This window comes from Miniopterus natalensis, chromosome 18 (genome assembly GCF_054644295.1).
Source record: "Miniopterus natalensis isolate mMinNat1 chromosome 18, mMinNat1.hap1, whole genome shotgun sequence".
Classification (NCBI taxonomy): domain Eukaryota; kingdom Metazoa; phylum Chordata; class Mammalia; order Chiroptera; family Miniopteridae; genus Miniopterus; species Miniopterus natalensis.
Genome location: NC_142098.1, coordinates 27,451,420 through 27,474,185, shown reverse-complemented (window position 1 = coordinate 27,474,185; position 22,766 = coordinate 27,451,420). Strand labels below are relative to the sequence as shown.

The 22,766-nt window shown below is 55.0% G+C and overlaps 2 protein-coding genes across 6 annotated transcripts in view; one reads left to right on the top strand and one right to left on the bottom strand.

The window, feature by feature from the left end:
• Positions 1–5,100, top strand: part of PRMT7 (protein arginine methyltransferase 7) — a 31,308-nt gene extending 26,208 nt beyond the window's left edge. For 3 of the 5 annotated variants that reach the window (XM_016200771.2, XM_016200767.2, XM_016200768.2), the window contains 3 exons: positions 2,255–2,415; positions 3,314–3,410; positions 3,656–5,100. In XM_016200771.2, coding sequence (XP_016056257.2) covers positions 2,255–2,415; positions 3,314–3,410; positions 3,656–3,835 — 438 coding nt within the window. In that variant the 3' untranslated portion in view covers positions 3,836–5,100. The remainder of the gene's footprint in view (positions 1–2,254; positions 2,416–3,313; positions 3,411–3,655) is intronic. The other 2 variants (XM_016200773.2, XM_016200772.2) reach the window with 1 other exon arrangement.
• Positions 5,101–7,733: 2,633 nt separating this feature from the next.
• SMPD3 (sphingomyelin phosphodiesterase 3) lies at positions 7,734–18,732 on the bottom strand. Its single transcript, XM_016200736.2, has 7 exons — positions 17,402–18,732; positions 12,170–12,245; positions 11,887–12,042; positions 10,415–10,504; positions 10,072–10,135; positions 8,083–8,245; positions 7,734–7,835 (listed from the first exon to the last, which is right to left on the bottom strand). The coding sequence occupies exons 1-7, from the start codon at positions 18,713–18,715 to the stop codon at positions 7,734–7,736; spliced, it is 1,965 nt and encodes a 654-aa protein (XP_016056222.1). The 5' UTR covers positions 18,716–18,732.
• Between the last annotated feature and the right edge of the window lie 4,034 nt (positions 18,733–22,766).

Here is a 22,766-nt window from a genome sequence, read left to right as displayed (position 1 = left end):
ACTCCACATCACCAATGGCCTCTTAACAGGGACATCTGGCTTCTGTGGAGAAACATGGGTTGGGCAGTGCGAGCAGTGTGCAGAGAGCTCTTCTGTTGGGGGCAGGTGTATCTATTCTGCTTGGTTCACCATGAGCATGGGTCTGAGAACCATTGTGTCTCAGGGTCTAGCACTAGGCTGTTCTTGGCCCTGAGCTTTAACCCCTGAATCAGAATCTCAGACTGGGTCTGCCACCATGCCACTGGAACTGCTTCTGCCAGTGTCAGCAACTTGTTTTCTGTTGGGACAGCCTTTCCAGAAGGCAGTTTGGTAACCTTCCGAGCCAGCCATTTTAATTTTGGGGACTGCAGTCCCGGGAGGTGCTAGAACATGGGGAGGGGTCCTGCAGGGCTATTTGTATGTCAGAGTCTGAGTCAGTTACCAGCATCTGCATCCCCCAGAATCCAAGGAATTCGTGAAAGTGCCAATGGCATTGGATCTATGAGGATTGAAGTAAAGAGTCATGATATTTCCATGTGAGAGGGCAGGGCAAGGAACACGATCTCGTCTTACGTAGTAAGAAAGTTCACACATACACCCAAGGAAAGGGGTGGAATAGTACGTACAAGAACGTTGTGTGGTTAGGAAGTGGTTAATTTTTGTTCTTTTGCTTATCATTTTGTTCACATTTTTCTTTTTCCTTTTTTTTGTAATCCTCACCAGAGGATATGTTTTTTATTGATTTTGAGAGAGAAGAAGGAGAGAGAGAGAGAAAGAAACATTGATGTGAGAGAGAAACATCTATCGGTTGCCGCCCGTAAGTTCTCTCACCAGGGATTGGACCTGCAGCCTTTGGTGTATGGGACAGTGCTCCAGGCAGCTGAGCATCTAGCCAGGCCTCTGTTCACATTTTTCTACAATGATTGTGGATTGCTTATGTAACCCTTTTTTTTTCTCATGTAAATAAATCCAATGAATATTTTCAGTTTACATCTTACCTGCCCCTCTACAGTTAACCGCTGACTGTTCATGCTTCTAGAAATCTCTGTTCTGCATTACCATACACTCTAACTCCCTCTGGCTACTTCTTAGACTCCTTCTTGCTCTCCCATCCTTTCCATCGCCGAAGGTGCCCTGTGTTCTAGGTCTCCCACAGGCCCCTGTTCTTACTGTCTCCTGTCCCCTCTCTGTTTCTGGCTAATGTTTGCATGTATCCTGAGCTCAGACCAAATGACTCTCCACTAAGATGTCCTCAGGCACTCTGACCTCAATGCTTCCAAAATCCATGTGCTCTTTCCCCATCCCCAGCCTGGCTTCTTCCAGGGCTTCATCCTAGGCCTGCCACCACTTCATACCCAGATGTTGGGCACTGGGCTCAGGACCTCGCTGTCTTCCCGGGCAAGTTCTCGCCTTCATTTGCAGTTGCTCATCAGGTTCTATAACCATCAGGTCATCAGTGAACCTCAAATCCAGTTTTCTTTCCCTGCTGCTGCTGCTTTGGTCTGGGCCACTTCCTCTCTCACCTGTGACCATGTAGCCTCCTGCCTCTCCTGCTTGACCATCCCCCACATGGAACTCAAGTAAACCTGTAGATCCTGAGTCTCTCCCTGTCCATCCCCTGTGGGAAAACCCTGTGAGGGTTCTTGCGCCTGTCCTCCTGCAGAGTAAACCATGCAGAGTCACTGACCCCTGCTTCTGGGCCCTCTCCCTTCTCAGCTGTGTCCATTCTCCTCCTTGCAGCCAACTCCTGTGTGACCATAGCAGACAGCCCAGAGGTCACCCTTCCAGGCAGCTGTCTTGCCCAGCCTTGTCTCTGCAGGAGGTCAGCACTCCTCAGGCACCATGGTTGCTTGTCTGCATTTTCTCTAGACTGGGATCCTCAGTGGGGGTGATCTGTCAGCTGTAGTGATCAATAAGGGTCACCAAATGGGCAGGTGTCCAAGCACCAGGTGTTGTCATCAGTGTAGACATTTGGTCCTCAAAGTAGCTTGTGATATGGGCAGTGTCAGCCCATTTTAAAAAGGGAGAGAGTGAGGCTCAGAGAGGTGAAGTGACTTGCTGGGGAGATGGCTCTGGAATGACAGCAGGGAATGGAGAAGCCAGTGGTCTGTGAGGACCCACTGCCCCATGGGACTGTGGTGGTTACCCTGAGGAACCTGGGCCATGGAGGTGAGGGTTCACTGGCATAGACCCTGGAGATGGGGACATGAGCCCCTGGTCCCCTGGGCATCCTGGCCCTGTCTCTGCAGAGCTCTGCATCTCCTTCCCTTCTCAGCATGCCCTGGACTTTAGGGAGAGCAAGGAGGCTGAGCCCCATCCACTGTGGGAGTACCCATGCCGCAGCCTCTCCGAGCCCCAGCAGATCCTGACCTTTGATTTTCGGGAGCCAGTCCCCTCGCAGTCTATCTGTGCTGAGGGCTCCATTGAGCTGAGGAGGTGAGTGTTGGCTCCTGGGTAAGGATCTTAGGGGAAGGAAGTATGTGTGTGGGGGATGCCGGCTTTCTGTCTAGTGGTTACTGCCTGCACGGCTAACCACTTACTTTGGCGACTTTATCGTGGGTGTGATGGCCTTCCTTGTCTTGGCCTTGCCCTTCTTGGCCAAAAGTGGCCCTGAGTGTATAGAAGGTCCCCACAGCCTCTGGGTATGTGTGGGTGGGAGGCAGAGCCCAAGTGGGCTTTGCTCTTCCTTCCACACCTCAGGCTCCCTTTGAGCTAAGCAGCATATTGGATCACAGCTGCAGAGAAATGTGAATTGGTTGCTATGGTTACCCATTGGCCCATTTTTTCTCCTGGGAATTAAAGCAGGTTAGGAATTAGCAAGGACGCTCATTGTGAAGCATGTCCAGGCCCACCCAGCTCCAGCTCCCTTCATGGGGAGGAGCTGCTGCTTCCCAGAGGAAGAACCCCTTCTAACTGGGTGGAGGCCCTTGGCCCAGAGCCCTCTGGGGCTCCTCTGACAGGGGAGGTGGGTCAGATAACCATCTGGGCCTGCCATCCAGGGTATCAGGGAGGGGTCTTCCAGCATTCAGTGGCAGGGCTGTGCTCTGAGCCTTCTGGACCAGGCCTTTCTGTGATCTCAGGCCGAGGAGGCTGGTCCTTTGGCCGACCTGTGGCCAAGCTATGAGGAGTGAGTGGGGGCTTTGGGTTGTGGCTCTTCTTGTTCAGCATTTTACTGAGTGGCCTTTAATCTGGTGGAGTGTTAGGAGCTTCCTGACTGGGCAGGGTGGAAGTGGGGAAGACCAGAGGTTCCTGGAAAGCAGAGGGGAGCCATGGCCATGCTCACCCATCTCTCATGGTGCTGTTTTTCTTTGGTCCAACATCCCCCCCTCCCCAGGCCTGGAAGGAGCCACGGGGCTGTCCTGTGGATGGAATACCACCTGACCCCGGACAGCACAATCAGCACCGGCCTGCTGAAGCCTGCAGAGGACAAGGTAGTGCTGTGCACACGGGCCCCAGAGCTGGCTTGCCCTGAGAGCAGGCACTATTGCTTGGGGAGGCTGCAGTACCAGTGTGCTCTAGATATTCCCGGGACATGTTCGGCCAGATGGGAACTCTCAGTGGCCTTGGTACCTGGCTCTGAGCGGCAGCTTCCCACTTTGAACTGCTTGCAGGGGAGACTGGCCAGAAGAGGGCTTAGCCCGGCAGTCCTCACCACCTTCTGCTTCTTCTCCTGCAGGGTTACTGTTGCTGGAACCCACACTGTAAGCAGGCCGTGTACTTCTTCAGCACCACGCTGGACCCCAGAGCACCACTGGGAGGTCCTCAGACAGTCAGCTATGCTGTGGAGTTCCACCCCTGCACTGGAGATGTCACCCTGGATTTCACACTCTCAGATGCCCTGGGTGATGGGTGCTGACCCTCACTAGTTAAGAAATAAAGTGGCCCAAGAGGCTCCGGGCCCTGAGTGGTGTGGCTTTCTGGGAAGGAAGTGAAGATGCCTTTCAATTCAGGGCCCAGCTCAGTCTCTGGGTATGGAGACCTCTTCCCTTTTTGCAATTTTCACTGCTGGCTCCTCACTCTAGGTGTGGCAGGAGCATGGGCTACTGGCTGAATTTGAAACTGAGGAGGGGCCAAGGAAGCCTACCCTGCAGGGGTTCTGATGTATTCAGAAAGTTCTAAGGCTTCAGAACCACTTCTCTGGGCCTCATGGTGCTGACATGGCTGCGTTGCCCATGGTAGTCGGCAGCCTGGCCTGTGCCCTGGGATCTTCTGCCTGGCTCTAGCTAGCAGGGGCTTCTAGGGGCCGAGATGCTGACTCATGGCTGGTCCCCAGGCCTTAAAGATCCTAACAGTGCTGGGCTGAGCACCAGGTTCTGGCCCTTTCACTCGATGGGTAATGTCACCAAGCCACATTCCTGAGCATCTGGCCTCAGTGTGCAGCACCAGCAGGTGACTAAGACCTGACAACGGACACCAGGCTGCTGTTCAGAAGATAGGGAGGAGGCCATTCCAAAGCAGTTCCTGAGATGCAGATCCAGGAAACCAGCCACCAGGAGAGGGAGCCAGGAGGTACAACCCTTCCCGTGTGTCCCCTTCTTGCAGAAGGACCTCCCACTACCTCAGAAGTCTGGGGCAGATGAGTACACTACTGCTCCCCCCAACTCCCTCAAAATGCCCTTTTGCTATTTACATTTACTGTCAATTCCAGAGGGAATGAGGGGACTAAGAAAACAGGTGTCCCAGTTTTCAGGTGGTTCAGGGCTGACCTGGGCTTTGCTTGTTCTGCTGGGGGGAAGAAGGCAAGGCAGGACCCCCACAGCAGCTCCCCCACAGCCCCACCTGGACGCCCAGCCACAGGGTTGGAGTCCGAGCAGGACCCAGACCCAGCTTGTCGCTCAAATAAGTGGAGAACACCAACTTTGAGCCTCACAGTTTTATTTTCTCCTCGTGATCCATCCTTCCTTTCAGCACCAGTAAAGGAGAAAAACACCTCTTTTTTCAAAATATTTTATCAGGTGAAAGATTGTTTTTCTTCTAGGGAAGAATCGTCTGGATATATATTTGATAATGTTTTTACCAAAACCTTAGGTGTGCTTACCATATAAAACCCCTAATGTCCCATGAGGATACAATACAGAAAAAAATACAGAAATTAAAAAAAATTTTTTTTTTAAAACAGTATTTCTAAATCTCAGCAAGTTAATACAATAGTTAAAAAGCATCAAGATTAATATTCATACTTAAAACTTAAGGTGGTTTGGACAAATGAAAATGACCATTTCCTTCCCAAGCTGACCTTGCCTCCTGGCTTCTCTGGAGGAGGCCGGGTCTGGGGCAGGTGCAGAACCTTGGTTGGGGATTTGGGCAACCCCTGTGTCCGCCCCTCCCAGGCCAAACACCACAGAATATGAGATCCTGGCAATGTCTCTTTTCTTTCCTTTTTAAAAATTAAAATGGAAAAGTCTGGCTTGTGCATGGCCCTGGGAGTCCACAGGCTTTATGAAACATGTGGTTGGGCGATGGTAGCCTCGGCGCCGAGGCCACATCAGAGAGAGGTGCTAGGGGAGCTGGGAGGCGGTACACCAGGGCCAGGCTGGGCAGAGGTGACCTTGTTAGGACAGGAAGTGACCGAGGCACAGGGAGGTATGACTTGCCTAAGGCCGCCCTGTGAGGAGGGAGAGAAGCACTTGCCCCTGCGCCTTGGGTCTCACCCAGCTGCCCTGGGAGGGAGGCAGCCCTTTGGAGGGCTGGAAGCTGTGTGGAGTTTCTCTGCTTCAGGAGCCTTGGCCTGTCTCCACTGCTCTCCTGGGCACACAGCCGACCTGCAGCGTTGGCTCAGGCCCTGCCACCTAGGCATCGTGTCTGCCCACTTGGGCCCTGCCTGTGTGAGCAGAGATTCCTGGTTGCTTCTTGGAGTAGGGGGCCCCCTGACTCCACGAAGCCTGGCTAAGACCCTGAAAGCCAGGCCCTTGGAGGAGGGGCACAGCAGAGAGCCCAGGTGGGACTGTGCCCTCAGCAGTGAGCAGCCTGTCTTGGCTTGGGACCCCCAGGAGCAGGGCTGGGGAAGTGTTGAAGCCCTCAGCTCTGCAACTGTCCCGGCCAGGTGGGTTCACACAAACCAATGCCACTGAGTATGGCTCTCAGGAGTGTCCTCTCCCCGCACAGGACCTGACCTCTAGCTGGCTGCTTGGACCCCTCTTGGTCCCTCTCACAGCTCAGTGGGTGACAAGGCACAGCATCAGCGCACCGACACCAGAAGGGTCCTGGTATGCTCCCCAGCCTTGCTGGGCAAAGCTGGCTTCAAATCAGGTGGACACAGGTCAGGGCGCTGCGAGGAGGGGAGACCAGTGGGGGTTGTCAAGAACAGTCCCCTGAGTCAGGGGAGCCTCGCACCTGGAAATAGACATAACCTTCCCTGTGAGACTGTAGGGAGTGTCCCCAGGTGTGTTTAAAAAGGCAGGTGGGCAGAGGCAGTGCTACCATGGGGTGGCAAGCCGCGGGCCTCACCTACAGGCTTTGCCACGCCGCAGTGCCTGGGTGCCTGGGGCTGGCCCTGCGCACATGGTGGCAGAGTGGGCATCTCTGTGCCTGGATGCCAACCAGTACCACTTCCTGCCCTGTGCAAGCAGTGGCCCCTGACCTTGCCAGCCCCAGCCTGCACACTGGTGAGGGTGGGGGAACAGGCCGCTCTCTGCACTTTGCTGCCTACCCCTTCGTCTCTGGCCCCTATCAGGGCCTCGGGATTGCTTTTGACGGTGGGTCTGGAGGACAGAGCTGCAGCTCTACCCAGAGGCAGGTGGACAGTTCCTGAGCTCAGCCAGCATGTGGATGGGGACAGTCCCCAGGGAAGGATTGGTCCTGAACCAGAAATGTGTCTGGAGGGGAGACGGGATCAGGCAGAAAGAGGAGGTGTTGGTTTTGGCAGAAGAGAAGCTACAAATCTATCATTTTCAAAACCATCAGCCCCCTTTCCCCTTTATCTTTGAGTTCCCTTCTTCCTATAGAAAAGTGGCACTCTCTCCTCAGCTTCCTGTCTGTGGCTCCACTTAGGAGTCTCTGGGACCCTGGTACACTGGGAAGGGAGCCTGTCTCAGGAAGAGCAGCATTCTCCCTCGAGGTTTGTAGACCCTCTAAAGTGAAGGGTTATTTCTGTTCTTAACTTTTCCTGTTTTTCTTTTGAAAATGTAATCGCCCTTGAATGCAAGACCCTGGGAAGAGCCCGGGCTCGTGGTGACTGGACACAGTCCTCACGGTCCATGCTCGTGAGCCGACCCAGCTAGAGGCAGCAAGCTGGTGGCCCTGTGCCCAGGAATGCTTCTTTGGCTGGTTCTGATTGTGTTTGGAGTTTGGCCTTGGGTGAGGCCCAAGCGAGGGGTCTGTGTGGCTACAGCGTGGCATGTGGCATGCGGGCAGCGTGCATGCGAGGGTGCAGGCATGCGAGACAACAGGGCAGCAGACAGAAATAATGAATCCTGGACGAAGCTTGAGAAGAAATACAAAGAGTACAGAAACCTGGTTCTCATACTAACCCATGGGTTACAAACTAGGTTGTGCTGTAGATTTGTAGAAAATCACGTTTTGAAAGAATGGCACTGGTTGGGCAGCTGGGGCTCCTCGGGCCGGCTTGACTCCTCTGTCTGCAGCAAGTGCCCAGAGGTACAGGGCAACGCTGGTTCCAGCTCACCGGGGGATGACCTCGGCTCCCCCAGGCTTCTGCCCTCTCCCCGGCACTGCTGCTGGAGGGGACATGGCCAGAGAGGGGCTTTGGCTCAAAGGGCTTGTAGAGGCCAGGCTGCTTTGATAACTTGGCTGCTCTATGCCTCTTCCTCCCCTGTAGACACCATCAACCGCATGGCCACTGGGAGGTGGTCTGTCAGGCCAGACAGCTGGGTGATAAAACTGAATTCTTCCACCTCCTGGGGTTGGGGGAAGAGAAGCATCCTGATTAGATCCAAAGGACACCATTTAGAGGAGGGGCCTAGGGGTAGGGGTGGGTCTGGCTGGTTTTCCTAAGGGCAGAGGGGTGGGAGGATCCCGAGGGCCCCAAAGGTCTCCTGGACTGGCAAGTCTCCATTTCAGAGGAGAGCTCAGTGCCATTGAGGGGTGCAGGGCTCAGGGTCCCCTATCTATGGGCATGGCCTGGCTGCCCAGCCCCAGACTCACAGCCTTCCAGTCCGGGCATAGCCCCTCCTCTGCATACAGCATGTAGTCGAGGCGCCTGCCGTTGCCCTTCAGCACATCCTTGCGTCCCTTCTGGCATGCCCCTGGGCTCTTGCTGGTGGGGAAGGCAAGGTATTCCCGGCGTCCCTCCTCACTCTCCAAGACCCTGCTCAAGGAGACAGGAAGGCAAGGTGAGTCCCTGTCCTAGCCCCCAGGCCCCAGGTCCTGAGTGTGGAGCCAGGTTCTGATCCCCAAGAGAATTAGGTCAGACCAAACCCCTGCATTTAACATCTGTCTTCCTTGTGGGCCCCAAGAGGGACTGGGATGGAGGGAAAGTCTGAGGCTGCAAGTTCCTGACTGAATTGGGCCATTCCAGAAACTATCCTGGTATGTCCCATGTCCACCTTAGGCTGGTCAGCACTTGCTTTCCTTTTCTGAACTGGGACTTTGGCTGTGGCTATAGCTTGGACGCTGTGCTGTCTAGAAACTGTGCCTGAGTTGGGGGTGGAACTGCCTGTCCCCTCTGTGGAACAGGGTTCTTCTCTGAGCCAGTAGGGTCCTGTTTGGGGGAACTTGGTCTTTACGTGAATCTCATGGGCCTTTCTCTGGAAGTCCCTAGAACCCCATGGCTCTTGTTTCAAGTCAGCAGGGGATGGGGTAGGGGCTAGGAGAGCACCCAGGCCCTATCCCAGGACTGGACTCTAGTGTCAGTTTGTCCCTGAGCAGCTGTGTCAAACCTCTGAGCTTCCATTTCCTCCTCTGATACAAGAATGATTGCTGTGGGCCCCAGGACACTTTTGGGACCAGGCGTGCCAAGAAAGAAAGAAAGCGGTGTGACTGTCACCCTATTCCTCAGAGGAAGGAAACTGACATGGATGCTTAAGTGCTGGCCAAAGTTCTGTAGGAAGGCCAGGGTGCTCAGGTGGGTGTTACACCCTGAATCCAGGTCTTCTGATTCCCTGTCTGCCATCTCCTTCCTGCCAGCTTTCCTATGGAGTTTTAGCACCAGTGGGGAGGAGCCTTCGTGAAATACTGTCGCAGAGGGCAGGTGCAGGCCGATGTCAGGGCAGAGTAGCAGCCAAAGAGACCCTGGACAGGTGGAAGGGGTGCCTGGACAGGCCCAGCCAACAAACATGGGTTTCTACAAGGTCTTTATCAGCCTTGAGATAAATACACTAATGAATGCAGAACTTCGGTACATCTCAGAAATATAATCCATTACTGTCCTTTGCCTTTGATAATTAATTCTAGCATCAGTGATCCGAGAGTTACTGATAGTCATTTTTTAATCATCTCATAAAAAGATAATTTTCTCGGCATAGGATGATGTTTCCAATTTAGTCTGTAATCTAATTAATTGGCTCAAATTAGCTGCAAGGAGCCAGTGCCATGACTCTGTGCAGTCTCGGGCTGTGAATTATAAATTGGTTCTGCTGCTGGCTTCTCAAATGTGTCCTTTATGGAAGTGTCATTTGGTTCAAGAATGAAATTTGGTTGGAATGGAGCTGTCTTTACTTTGAAAATGACTGGCTTATGTTAGTTCTGCTTGTATTTTTATTTGCCTAATTGGTGCCTATCAGCCACTGGGCTCCCTGGAGCAAGTGCCATCCCCAGGGCTCTTTGGCAGCTGTCAGCCTCACCCTGGAAGATTCTGGTCCCTTTTCCTGGGCCTGGCAGGGCCACAAGGCAAGTTCCTAAGGCAGATTGAGCTCCGGTTGGGGCAGGCCCTTGTAGAGTGAGCCAGGACTGCAGGTGCTAGGAAATGCCACCTCAGGACCCCAGTCCTACTTGGGGGCTTTTCTTTGTAAGGCCAACCCCTGGGGCAAGAGGGCCTCCAGGGCTTCCACCCGCCCCCAGCTTCTGTCCCTGACACTCTCATGGATCTGTGTTCTCTCCTCTGCCCTGTATATAGCCGTCTCCCCACATCTGAGTCAGGGCTGGGTGCTCAGCCCAGAACTGGGAGCTGCCTGCCCACCACAGCTAGGTGCTTACTTTTGTAGATTGTCAGGGGTGCTCACGTCCTCATCGTTGAGGCCATCCTGGTCCAGCATGGTACCTGGGGACGAGGGGGTGAGAGCAGTCACTGAAGGTAGGACCCAGCCAGCCTCAAGGAGGGCTGCCTCCCTGGGGCAGGACGGGGCAGGCTCAGGCATCTGCTGGCCTGGGTATCCCAACTCCCCCAGCACTGGGGTATTGAGAGCAAATCCTGGAGGTTCCTCTGGGAAGCCTGTGGGAGCCCAGCCTTGGTGCAGTGTCAGGTCTCAGCATGTTGGGCTCAGAACTTGGCAGCGCCCCTCCCCTGCCCGGTTCCCCTCTCCCTGCATCCCCAGCTCACCAATTGCCCATGGCTTCTCCTCCCCAGGCCCCAGGCGGCAGGGGTCCTTGTAGCATGTAAACAGGGAGTGCTGCTGCTCCAGCTTGTCATCTGTGCAGGGAGGGAGAGAGGCAATGCTGGGGGTCTCCGTGTCTGGCCTGTCCTGGAGGGCTGCCTGCCTCTGGTCCTGGTCCAGATGCCACCAGGTCCCTGTCCCTCAGGTATCCCTCTGGGTGGGGTCTATGGTTCATTTGTCACTGGTTTTATGTGTCCTTGAGAATTGCACCCCCCCAACCTCCTGCTCTCCCCTGTAGTATTCAGCTTTCCTTTGGTCTGAGGACAGAAGTCACTGTTCCTCTTGGGCTGCAGGGGACAGTGATCTTGAGGCCTTCCCAGGTCATGTGGCAGAACCTGGGTGGGGTGTGGGGGCTGGCTGTTGCTGCCTCAGCTGGGACGCTTGCCCTTCTCTGACCTGGGTGTCCAAGCTGAGTGAGGAGTGGTTCCACAAGGCTCAGAGAAGGAGGTGACCCACCCTGGGTTCCAGTTTGTTCTGCTAACTCATGAAGCCAGAAGGGCCTTTCTGAGACCCCAAGGAGGAAGGACAGGTCACTGAGTAGAGCCTGACTAGATGGAACCCTTCCCAACAGCCTCTTCTTGCATGTGCTGTGTCCCCAACCCGACTCAGGAAGATCCTAGGAGCACCCAGCATTTGGAGCTGGCATCAGGCATGTGACAGTGAGGGGCCACAGGACTGCAGTAGGGGGGATGTGTGTTCCATGGTGAGCACTTTTCTTCCCACAAACCCTTGAGTTATCAAGGGATGCCTCCCTGGCCGTGAATAGATAGAAACAGCTGTCACCAGGTCAGGACATCATCCTGTGCTCCAGGTGGGACCTTCAGGTTTTCTGTCTTCCTTGAGTAGGTTAGGGCCATGTCACCTACCAATCCTGTTTCTGCTGGGGCTGTAGCCAGAGTGGAAGGTGCCCAAGAGCCATGGGCAGGGGGTAGGCTCAGTTGCTCAAACTCCCAGGAGATCCCTGGGATGAGCATGATCACCTGATTCACAGATTAGTTAGTTAGTGCCCACTCTTGGGGTTGTTATAAGACTTAAATGACATAGCTGGCCCATGAACAGCCATTAGAGTTGTGCCTGGTGCTAAGTAAGAGCTGAATAAAGACTTGGTGAGTGGTATTAGCTGGTTCGTCTTTAGTCTGAGTTTCAGAGGCTCCAAGCCTTCCCTTCATAGGTTCGTTTTTTAGGGCATCTTTTTGTCTCCAGCAAGGGAGGCCTCTGAGCTTTCTAGGCAGAGCGTGGGTGCTTCTCACTCTAGGATTTCTAGGGGGCAGAGAAATGATAGTTTTGCTAATACCCCACCCACATGCTCACAAGGAGCAGGAAGTTCTTGGAGCTGCCTAACTTCAGTGTTGCTAGCTGTGACGAGCCCACGCCCTCCCCCAGTAGGTAACCCGAATGGGGAGGAACCTAGCCTCACCAGAGGAGCAGTTGTCAAAGTTCAAATCTCCACAAACAATGTCAAACGCCACCAGCTCCTCAGGGTTGGCTGTGCTAGACGAGGAGGTAGATTTTCGGAAATCAGCCAGCCATTCCAGAAGCATGTCCAGCTGCTCACACCGGATGGCGCTGTCTTCTGCAGAGCAGAAGCACAGAGACCAAATGATGAAGCTGCGGCCTGACCCCAGCAGGGCCCTGACTGATCCCAGTCTGCTGGGGAAAGATCCCCCACCCCCAGAAAAGCGCTGGCCACCAGACCCTACCTTCCAGGGCGTGCAGGTGTGTGCAGGTGATGTACCCGACAATTCTTTGGTCCTGAGGTGTGCTTCCCACCTGCACCTGTGGAGCAGGAGGCGAGGAGTGGGTGAAGAAGTTTGTAAGTAGTCATTGCTCTGAGTGCAAAGGGACACTGGCAACACCCACCTCCTACCAGGTAAGATCCTTACTGGCCTAGCTCTTCCGGCTTCTGACTAGACCTGGGCCCAGGTAGGAACAGCACATGTCCTGCTCCCAGGAGCTTCTGGTGTAGTGCAAGAGGCAGATGCGTAAAGAAATGGCAGCCTATAGCATGGTGAGTGCCACCAGGCCATTCATGTAAGGCCTTACAGGACAGATGCAGAAATAATCACAGATTTCCAACCCTAACCCCTGCCATGCCCTGGTGACCAAGCACACCAGCCTCTCAGTTCTCTGTTCGCTCCTGTGTGGTGGCTCTTTCCTCTTTCCCTTAGTCATACCCTAGATCTGATCACACCCCACAGCCCATCCTTCTGAAGTCTAAGTCAGGCTTCCTTGGAGATTTGGCTCAGCCACAAAGCTGACACCCTCTCTCCAGAGACCTCGGATCCTGCTTTCTGCTCTTTCTCCCTAGCCTCTGCCCCTCTGGCTTCATGAGAAGTCACGTCATCTGCTCTTAGTCCTCTGATCTAGAAGAATAATTGTGTCCTGTGTCTCTGTGGCACCTATGTCATGGGCTGGCCCCAGGTACCCCACAGCCTCCATTACAAACCCAGCCCTCCTTCCACAGTGGCCTCTTCATGCTCCATTCTCCCCAGACCTCAGTCCTCACCTCCTGTTCACCTCTTTCATGAGAGATGGAGTTCCCAGGGGTGGAGAAGGGCCGGGAGTACCTCCCTGACTCTGTGCCCAACCGCAGATGACCCTGGCAGACTGTCTCCACAGGTTAGTGTAATGAAAACAAACACCCCAATCGTACATCAGAGACAACTTAAAATGGCCCCCAGTGGTGACACTGATGCAAGCCTGAGCCCTCGTTAGAGGGTGTGGGTAGAGGTGAGGGAGGGCGACTCAGCCTGTCGTCTCTCTTGGGCCCCCGCCACAGCACAGCTGCTGAAGGCTGAAACGGGAGACTCCCTCCCAGGCATGCTCGCCGGACCGTCCATGGGCCACTGCCCAGAGGCCTCTGGTTGCCTCATTCTCTTCCCCTCTGGCCTTTCCTCCCCCCTGAGCTTCAGCTGCCTTCCACAAAGTTCATCTGTCCGTTCCAGACTGGGTTTTCTATGTTGATGAGACCCTGGACCCTGGGCCCTGGACGCCATAGAGGCCAGGTCTGTAGGTTATGCAGCAGCAGGGGGGTGCACCTGCCATGTACCAAGCACAACCCGCCCACCCTCCAGCTCAGGGTGGCCTGAACTTGCCTCTACCGCCACCACACCACAGGTCCTCTAATCTGAGAGCCCCCAAGCTCTCAGATTTCATCTTTGCTGTCAAAGTCAGGTTGGCATTAATCTCCTCTTATGGAGATTAATGGACACCCTTAGCTTTCCGCAGCACCTCATCCCCTTTCCCAGCCAGGTGGGTGCAAATCTCTCCTTTCCCAGGGCCCTGGGGGGATGCATGCCTGGTTACTTAATAATGGGCTATACGGCCTGGATTTGGGGCTGTTTATAAACTCACATGTTCAATGTTCACTTCTTGCCTGTATTCCAGATCCAAACCTGAGTCTAATATTCCCTGTGCTTCTGAAACAGCTCAAGAAATCACACACCACTGATGTGCCCTGTTGCAAAAACATGTTTTAAAACCACAATGGCCCTGCAAGGCCACACGATGGCGCGCTCGCCCCTGTGTTCCTTGAGCAATGAATGCCTCTGTTCCCACTTCAATAATAATATCCTGCTGTGAGCACCCCTGCTTAGTGCTTCATGGACGTTGCCTTGCTAGAGCCTTACATCTGTGAGTATTATACTAAAATTATACTGTAAGTGGCCAGGGTCATGAGGCTCTGATGGCTGAGGCCAGTTCAAATCAGTTTGCTGTCCCCTCTCAGTTTCTCCGTGATCTCTGCACTGCTTTCTGAGCTCCTGGTGACTTAGCCAGGCTTTTTACCAGCTGCTTGTTTGATGATCTTAGAGTGTCATCCCCTTACTTCCTCAGCACTTAGTGTCATTTACCTGTGCTGAGTCCTGGGCAGGGATGGGACAGGTGCAGAGAAGCACCACTCAACCCTGCCACTGAGGAGACATGGGCCAAAGGGATACAGGCCAATGCCATCCTTCCTTTCCCTCAGCCCTTCTGCCAGGTGTCTTAGCTCCTCACCCACTTCCCCGCTCAGTCAGCCTGTGAGCACGCTGAGATCCACTTGATTATGTGAGGGGACTTATTGATTTCTGGCTCGAGTCCTCAGGAACTGCACAGGCTTGTGTTTCTCTAGTAAAAACAAACAATCATACTGAGAGGTTTTGCCTCTTAATCCTGGTGGGCAAAGACTGTCAATAGAGAGGGGTCCAGAGTCAGGCTTTCTCATTGGTGAGGCAAAAACAAGTCCAGTCCCTTCCTTTTCAGACCCTCACAGTAGCAGGAGAGCACACTGTCCTAAAGGATCGGAAATGCCACTGGGTCAATCAGGAGGACAGGGCTGGACAGGGGAGCCCTGCTAACGAAGGGGGCACTGGCTTCCATGCACAGCCAGGGCAGCACTTTTCCAACCCTGGGCCCTCTTCCTGGAGCTAGCCTGTCTCCTGAAACCCCATTTGTTTCATTTCTCTATGCAGGAGAAACAGGCTCACTCTTGGCAACAGAAATGAGCTGGGTCTGTTGTGTGCTGGGCACCACCGGCTCTACTCTGAATGGATTCTGTCTGATGGGAGGGACAGTCGACAAGACTGCTGGGGACAAATGCTGAGGAACCCAAGAAGGGGAGGATGACTTGTGTGAACAGCTGTTGAGGAAAGCTTCACAGAGATGGTGAGGCCAACCCGGAGGGGGGGACCATGATAAGAAGAGCTGTGTAGAGCAGAGCCTAAGTGAGGGTGGAGGGGCCCAGTGAAGGCTGGGCTTCTCCCGGAGGCAGTGGGAAGGGGATTGCAGGAGCCAGGCCTGGGACAGGGTGAGGATGGATTGGAAGGGGGAGGACAGCCAAAAACAGTTGAGTGGAGACAGAGGAATGGTGGCTGTGACAGTTCAGCTGGAAACATAGGGGTGGGGTGGGGTGTCCAGAGGTATCTGGGAAGTGAAATGAGTTGTCTGGATGGATTGGATGGGCTCAGGGCACAGAGAGGGGTCAAGGTGTGCCCTTCTGGCTGAAGGATGGTAGAACCTGGGGGAGGGGTGGGACCAGGGTTGATGACGAATTCCACTCAGGAGTAAATGGGACTGTGTCCAGGGGCAGCCAGACACAGAGCTGGGGGCTGAGGGGAGAGATCTGGACTGGGACAAACATGAGACCCCTCAGCAAATGTGGAAATGGGGGCTGTGGAGTCACTTTCCTAGGGCAGATGCATGGGCTGGTCATGGTGATCACTTGGAAATGAAGAGCCCTGGCCACCTGGAGCCACCCTGCTGTGGGGACTGCTCAGGCTGAGAGCTGGGCAGAAGTGCTGCCAGATCTGCCCAGGTCGGGAGAGAGTTGCAAACTGGGTTTTATGTGAAATATCTTGATTTTTAAATGTTGGACAAGACAAGAAATATTTTAATGGTATAATCCAAATTGAACATATCTGCAGACCAGTTTTAAATCCAGGAGGTAGAGGGAACATTTAATGGATGGACAGGCAACAAGGAGCCTAGAAGAAATGGCCAGAGAGGTGGAAGGAAAGCCGGCAGTGGAGGGGCTGTCTCCAGGACCCTGTGTGGCGCTGGTGGGCATGGTGATTGAGGTGCCAGGCCAAGGAGGGAGATGACGAGGGGATGTGTGAGCTGGTGGCAGGGTCAAGGGGTTCCCTGGCCTCTGAGCCACCTGTAGTAGGGCAGGTGAGAGGGAGAAGGTTTGCTCCTCCCTTTCCCCAAACCTGATAACATGTCCTCTCCTTCCCCAGGAAGTCAGAGATGAAAATACATCCATGAAAGAGAACATTGATGAACCATATGCCAAAATGGGAAGGTTGGCTCTCCTGTTAGAGGAGTGCATTCAATTTCAGCATCTCAAGCTGTGACTGGAGAGCCAAGGACTCCAACTCTGGGCCTGCTGAGCCACACAAGAGCCACTGAGCACCTGGGGTGGGGGCCTGGGTCCTGCAGTGCTGGCCTTGGCTCCAGCAGTCTCCATGCAGACAGGTGCTTGGCTGACACAGAGCACTTTCCTGGGCAGGCGGAGCACAGTCAGAGCTGAGGCCTGGGGGATAAGAGCCTCCGACTCTGAGCTTCCACATTGGCCACACTAGGTACCCCTGCCTGCCCTCACAGACCCCCTTCTAGGGGGAACTGAGGAGTCTTGAGGGACATATGGACTGAGCCCATACCCCCAGCAGCTGCTGCTTCTGGGGGCAGGAAGTCCTGTTCTGTATGTGCTGGCCAAACAATGCTTCAGAAAACTCTGGAAGCACCGAGAGTGGCTTTTGGACAGAGAACAAGAAGTCGACTCTGAGCGTGTCAGGCTCAGTAGAAGATAATGCATAATGACCAAATTACCATGGTCTAAAAACTCCTCCAATTGCATCCAAATTAGCAGAAATAATTATGATTCACTTTAATTAGTGACTATGGAAGCGAAGCCTTGGGCTAGTGGGCAGAGAGCCTGGCATGGCAGCTGTGTGACAGCCAGGGGGGAGACGGTGTCCTGACCAGTGAGGCTGGTGTGGTAATGGGCCCAGGACCTGTAACCATTGGTTTTTGTTGGTCTTCTGTTTTGTGAATGTCTGCTTTGTTACAGATAGCGGCACTCTCCTCCCCGCTACCACCGCTATGCCATCGTCGCCCAGCCACCTTCACCGCCAGCACCAGGAGAACCTCCCAGCCTCCCCACTCACTCCCCACACTGTGAGTAGGCTCCATGTTGCCCCCACTTTACAGATGGGGAAATGGTGGCTCAGAGATCTGAGGAACTTGCCCAAGATCACCTAGCCAGGCCCAATATTGGAGCCTCAACTCTTGTCCCTGCATTCTTGTTTCCCTGTTCCCTGAGTTGGGGGCCCTCTGGTTCAGCTCCATGAAAGACCTCATCTGCCCAGAGACCTCCCACAGGGTGAGGACCCCTGGGCTGCAGCCCACCCCCCACATGGTTCTGGGACCGGCTGGCGTGTGCACAGGCCTCCTACCTTGAGAAACAGTGCTCCCTTCGAGGCTAGGCCGTCGGTGCCCTTCCCGTTGGGGTAACAGTGATAGGCCACGTCCATGATGGGGTAGCGGCTGGCAAAGAAGAGGCCACTGTTCAAACACTTGAAGCAACAGCGGTCTCGGTGGCAACAGCAGCAGCCTTGACAGCCATAGACCCCGACATCATACAGGATGTACTCGAAGTAGCCATGCAGCTGGTTTTTCAACTTGGTGGCTGCCTGCTTGTCAAACACCTCTTGCAGACACAGGAAGTCCAAGTTGGCAGGGAAAAAGGCCGAGATCTCATGGTCAAAGGCCTCATCTGGGTGCCGCCTCTTGCGTGCGGCTGCCTTCTTTACCACCGAGGCCTTGTGCGGGGCCTTGCTGTAGGTGGCACCTGGCTCCCCACTGCCGCCGTCCAACCCAGCTCTTGCCTTCACCAGGGACTCCCTTGAAGCAGACGGGCTGCCCAGGCTCCCTGAGTCCCCATCCCGCTGGCTGTGGTTGGGTGTCTGGCCCCGTGGGCCCCCACTAGCCCCATTCTTCGCCTGGCCCCCAGTGGCAGGGTCATCAGCTTCGGGGTGCCGGCCCCCCTCGTCTCCACTGATGCGCACAATGCAGGCATTCTCAAGGCTACTACAGTCAACTGGGTCCCCAGAAGCCAGGCCATTGGCAGCCTCATCACTGGGGTGACGCCCACCATTGCCCTTGTAGTCCACAGAGGACGTCCTCTTAATGCTCCCAGGGACAGCCCGGGCCACACCATCACCCTGCGGTGACACTAGGCTGCTGAAGCTGGCTGCACTGATGGAGGTATTGGTGGGCGAATCAATGTAGATTTTGATCTGGGGCCGGCTGGCTCCATTGCGGATTCTGTGCCCAATCTCTTTGGCCCGTGCTTGGGTGTTAAAAACGTTGTTGTGCCTGGCCAACCAGTCGGGGAGGAGGCAGACATTGGCAGTGGCGAAGCAGAAGCTTTTGCCAGGACCTGTACCCTTCCATTCACTGAGGAGGGCTGCCCCACCAGTCGGACCCTTGTCTTCCAGCCAAGAGTAGACATAGGGCCTGCGGGAACACTGCAGGGGGCACCAGAGGAGAAACCCAAGAAATGCAAAGGGCAGCGAGGTGACCAGGAGGCCCAGGTAGATGGGCATGAAAATCACAATGCAGAGTAGCTGGTTCTTCTGATAGGGGGCAGGTATGAACAAGGCCAGGAACCGGTCCAGCATGCAGTAGCATGGGAAGATGAGGGCCCAGGACACGGCGTGCAGGGCAGACAGACAGCTATTGGAAAAGGGGGTCGTGTACAAAACCATCGCAGCTCACTGGGTGCCGCGGCCGGCCCTACTACATGGTGTCTGTGGCAGCGCAGGCACGCTCCTGGGTGGGGTCGGTGAGGGGGGTAGCTGGAGGAGGGGTCACCTCCTGGTGAGATGTGACTCTGGATGATTGGTGGCGGGTGTTAGCCAGCCAGTCATGGTTCACCTCGGTGGGCCATGCTAGGCCCCCAAGGCCTGCTGGAGAGCCTGTAAGACAGAGATAAGGGGGTTTATTCATTTTAGGGCAGCAGGTCAGAATGAAAAGGGAACAAACCGCAGAGAAAAATGGCCAGAGAGTCCTGGGGTGGAGGGTAGTGTGGCTGGCAGGACCTCCGAGAAGGCTCCCCCACAACCAGGCTCTCACTATACCCAGCCTGCAGCATTGAACCACTTCTGCAGTTTCACTCCTGCTGACCTCCAGCAAAAATCCCCACCTGATGGGAATCCAGGCACAGCCTGGACCTTACTAACATCCAGAACGATCAGAATTGCCCAGTTACAAGGGACCTTGATAGTCCCTGCAACTTTGGAGAAGCTCCCTGGGGCTTTGAGGGTCTGGCCCAAGCTTCTCCCCTAAACTCCCAAGATGCAGCTCCAGGGCCTAGCAGAGGCCCAGAGCTGCCAGAATGAGTGCACCTCCCATCCTAGTCTCAGAGCAGGCCCCCGGGCTCTGCCCAGCAGAGGCTGCCAGGTGCACTTATTGTGCTGAATGTAGAATCTATAAAGACAAGAATGTGGAGTGTTTACCCAGCCTCTGGGGACACATAGTGATCAGGCTGTGGTGAAGCTTGTAGGAGCCTAATCCAGAGTTTTCACCACCACATCAGCTGGGGGGTGATTTCCTGCTCACTGTCTCATGACCCAGCCCAACTTCTGCCCTGGCTCCTTTGAGGGAGGAGGGATCTGTCCATGTGGCCATCCATCCTGGCTGGGAAGGTGGAACCCAGTGGGCTTGTTTGCCCCGAGGGGCACTGTCACATTGTGTCAGGACTCAGGCTTGGTTGGGCCCTGGCTGTGAGGACAGTTCTGGAAGGAGTGGGGAGGAGGAGAGGGTCTGTTCTGTCTATGCCATGCTGCCCCACAAGCAGAGCTGGCCTGTGGTCCTCAGGATTGCTGGAGATCTGATGGGTTGAGGTGAATGTGGCCTCACTTTGTAAAAGGCTTCCTGAGAGAAAGTCCCTTCTGTTCTCCTGTGTGGCTCATCCCCAGCACTGGCTAATCAGGGCTGGCATTTGGTATTAGCTGGGACAGGACTGGGTGGGGTGGGGAGGTGTCTCCTATTCAGGTGCCCTGTGTCCTCACTCCTGCTGTGGCCCTAGAAACCCTTCTGGGGAAGCGTCCTCCCCAGCCTTGCCTGCAGTGGCAGTGAGTGGCCAGGCCTGATTTTTCTGGCTCTCCTGGGCTGGCCATAGGAATGTTTGTGGTCCCCACTCAGGTATCATTGGGTTTAGGTGGCCCAGGGCCCAACAGGCAGTAGTGGCCACCATGGCAGTCCTCTAAGATGTAGGAGATCCGAGCATCCCAGCCCTTCCTGCCTGCCATCCTAGCCCTTCGCAGCTGCCCTGGGTCCCCCTGTCCAGAGCCCCTCCCCTGCCACCCTTCAGCAGTGCCCTGGCCAGAAGGAGCTTCCAGGTGCTGCCAGCCTGCCTTGCTCCCACCGGCAGCCCCTGCGTGTACGCCCAGAAGCTGCTGATGCAGCTGACACAAAAGGGACTGCCACCAATGGAGCTGGTTTCTAAAGCTCTGTGGTTAATTATTTTGTCTCAGTGAAATGAAAGGAGGGTAAACAAACAACAACACATTAATTAGTCTGATCTACACTTTTCCCATGAAAGAGGAGAGTGAGAGTTAAATATTGGAGGCTGGCAACTTCTCAGTGAACCCTGGCGTCCTCACAGGGGTGTCAGGGCAGGATGCGGGCACATAGGCACCCAGCCTGCACCCCCTGTCTGGGCTCTTTCTCTTGCTTGTGCCCTTTGGTCTGGTGGGACATTGTGGGTGGCCCAGCCTAGGCTCTGTCTCCGGAAGAACACTTTCCTCTCCCCTACGCTTTGGTCCTCTGCTTCCATGTCCTGGGGCTGGCACCTTTGCCGAGCAAAGCCCACCATGGGTATCTGATGGGGCTGATACGTCCCTTGAAGGCCATGGTGCTGAGCTATCACAGGCTAGGTGGCTCTTTCAGGTCCCTGTTTTAAAGCCAACAATTACTGCTAGGTTTAGTGCCTGTGAATCCTGGTGTGTGTCTTCCAGGATTGCTCAGAATGCCTTCGGCCCCAACACCATGGTCTCTAGAGCTGGGCTGGAGCCCCAGATACCCTCAAGTACTCATGGTCACTCCTGAGCCCTGAGGTCAGTGTGGGGGGCTATACAGTGCCCCAAGGGAGGGCAACCTCTCTGTTCTACAAGTAGAGACCCCAGATTCCCCCCTGCCCCATTGTTCCTTGCTCAGCTTGGGCTCCGGGCTCAGGCTGACCTGAATGAAGCCCTGGCACTGGAGTCAGGCTTGCTGAGCCTTTGTCTCATGGTCTATGGCATGGGAGTGGCAATCCCCTCTCCCAGGGCTCTCACGCTATCATGAGGATGAAAGCTGGACAGGCCACTAAGATGGCTGGCCCTGTTTCCTTCCTTACCCCTCATGCCTCAACACCTTGACCTTTCTTCCCCTGAAGATGGCCCCTGTGTACCCTGTTTGCTCTCCAGCCTATGGATGCAATGGAGTTTGAAGGAAGTACAAGCTGGTCTGTGCACCGTTCTGGGGGCAGCCTGAGCCCACCTGCTGAATTCCCAGGCCCCTGACTAACTCGAAGGGCCTTCAGGTCCTCAGAGAGGCTGTCCACTCTGTTTAGGTTGGAGCCCATGACTTTCACTAACTTGTCTTTCTCCCTGCACTGAGGACAAACTGGGCCTGATTGTGACAAGGAGACTGGGCCATGGAGCTAGGACAGACAGATGGAGCTGAGAGCACCATAGTTTGCAGGTTGACACAGGTGGAAGGGGAACTGGCCCAGGGAGGTTTGGGAGCCCAGTTCACCCTAGATCTAGAAGAGAGAGGAAGAGTGCTTGGTCAAGTCCTGGCCAGAGCCTGGGAGGTCATAGGCCCAGCCACTCCGGGGCAGGCATGGGGCGTTGACAGCAAGCAGCTCCACACCACAGTTGCTCCTGTGGTTTACTGATGACCTGTCAATACTGAGACACCTTGTTGCTAACCTGTGGCCTACAGCCACCACAGCATAAGGAGGGGGGTCTTGGACTGCTCAGAGGCCAAAGCCCCTCCCCACTATACACTATCTTGAGGGCTCCAGGGCCAGCTGCTCTGCCATCCCCTGGGGAGGGCATCCTCAGGAATGGGGCCTGGCCAGGTGTGGTCCTGTTTGCGTGTTGAAGATGGAGGGAAGGGTGGGTCCCCAACAACATTTGTGGCAAGCTGCAGTGGACAGGACCTCTATTGGTGCCAAATGACACTGGCACCAAGACAGCCATTCCTCTTCCCATCTCCCTGGGAAATGGATGTGGCATGCATGCTAGTCCATAAGACCTGCTGCAGAGGCTAAAGGGTCCTCAGTGGGTGCTGACTTGAATTTGAATTTCTTCTACAGTGAAAGTGAGCAAAGTCTCAGTTCTGCTGGCAAAGGCAAACCCTGGCCCCTCTGAGGAAGCCTGCATCATCTTTTGGGACATCTGAGCCTTGGGGAACTTCTGAGAAGTTGATGAGGGTCACGTGCTTCCCCATGTGAGGCTAGGATGGGGCCTGTCCCTCCTTCATGGCCCTTCCATCTGGTCCTCATGCCTGCTGAGCCTTCTACTGAGAAGCAGGGCTGGGAGTCCTGGAGCAGAGGGACCTCCTCCCATCCTCTTTGTGTCCACAGGCTCATGTCTAGCAGGAGCTGGGCTAAGCCCCAGGTTTCCGCAGGAAAGGCCGAGAGGATTGCTCCAATCCAATTACCGGAATGTGCTCACATCGGCTGGCAGCCCCGAGATGGGGCCGGCCCATTTCTGCCTGGATGCCTGCCGGGGCAGGGTTGGCATGGCAACGTGAGCTCTGAGCTGC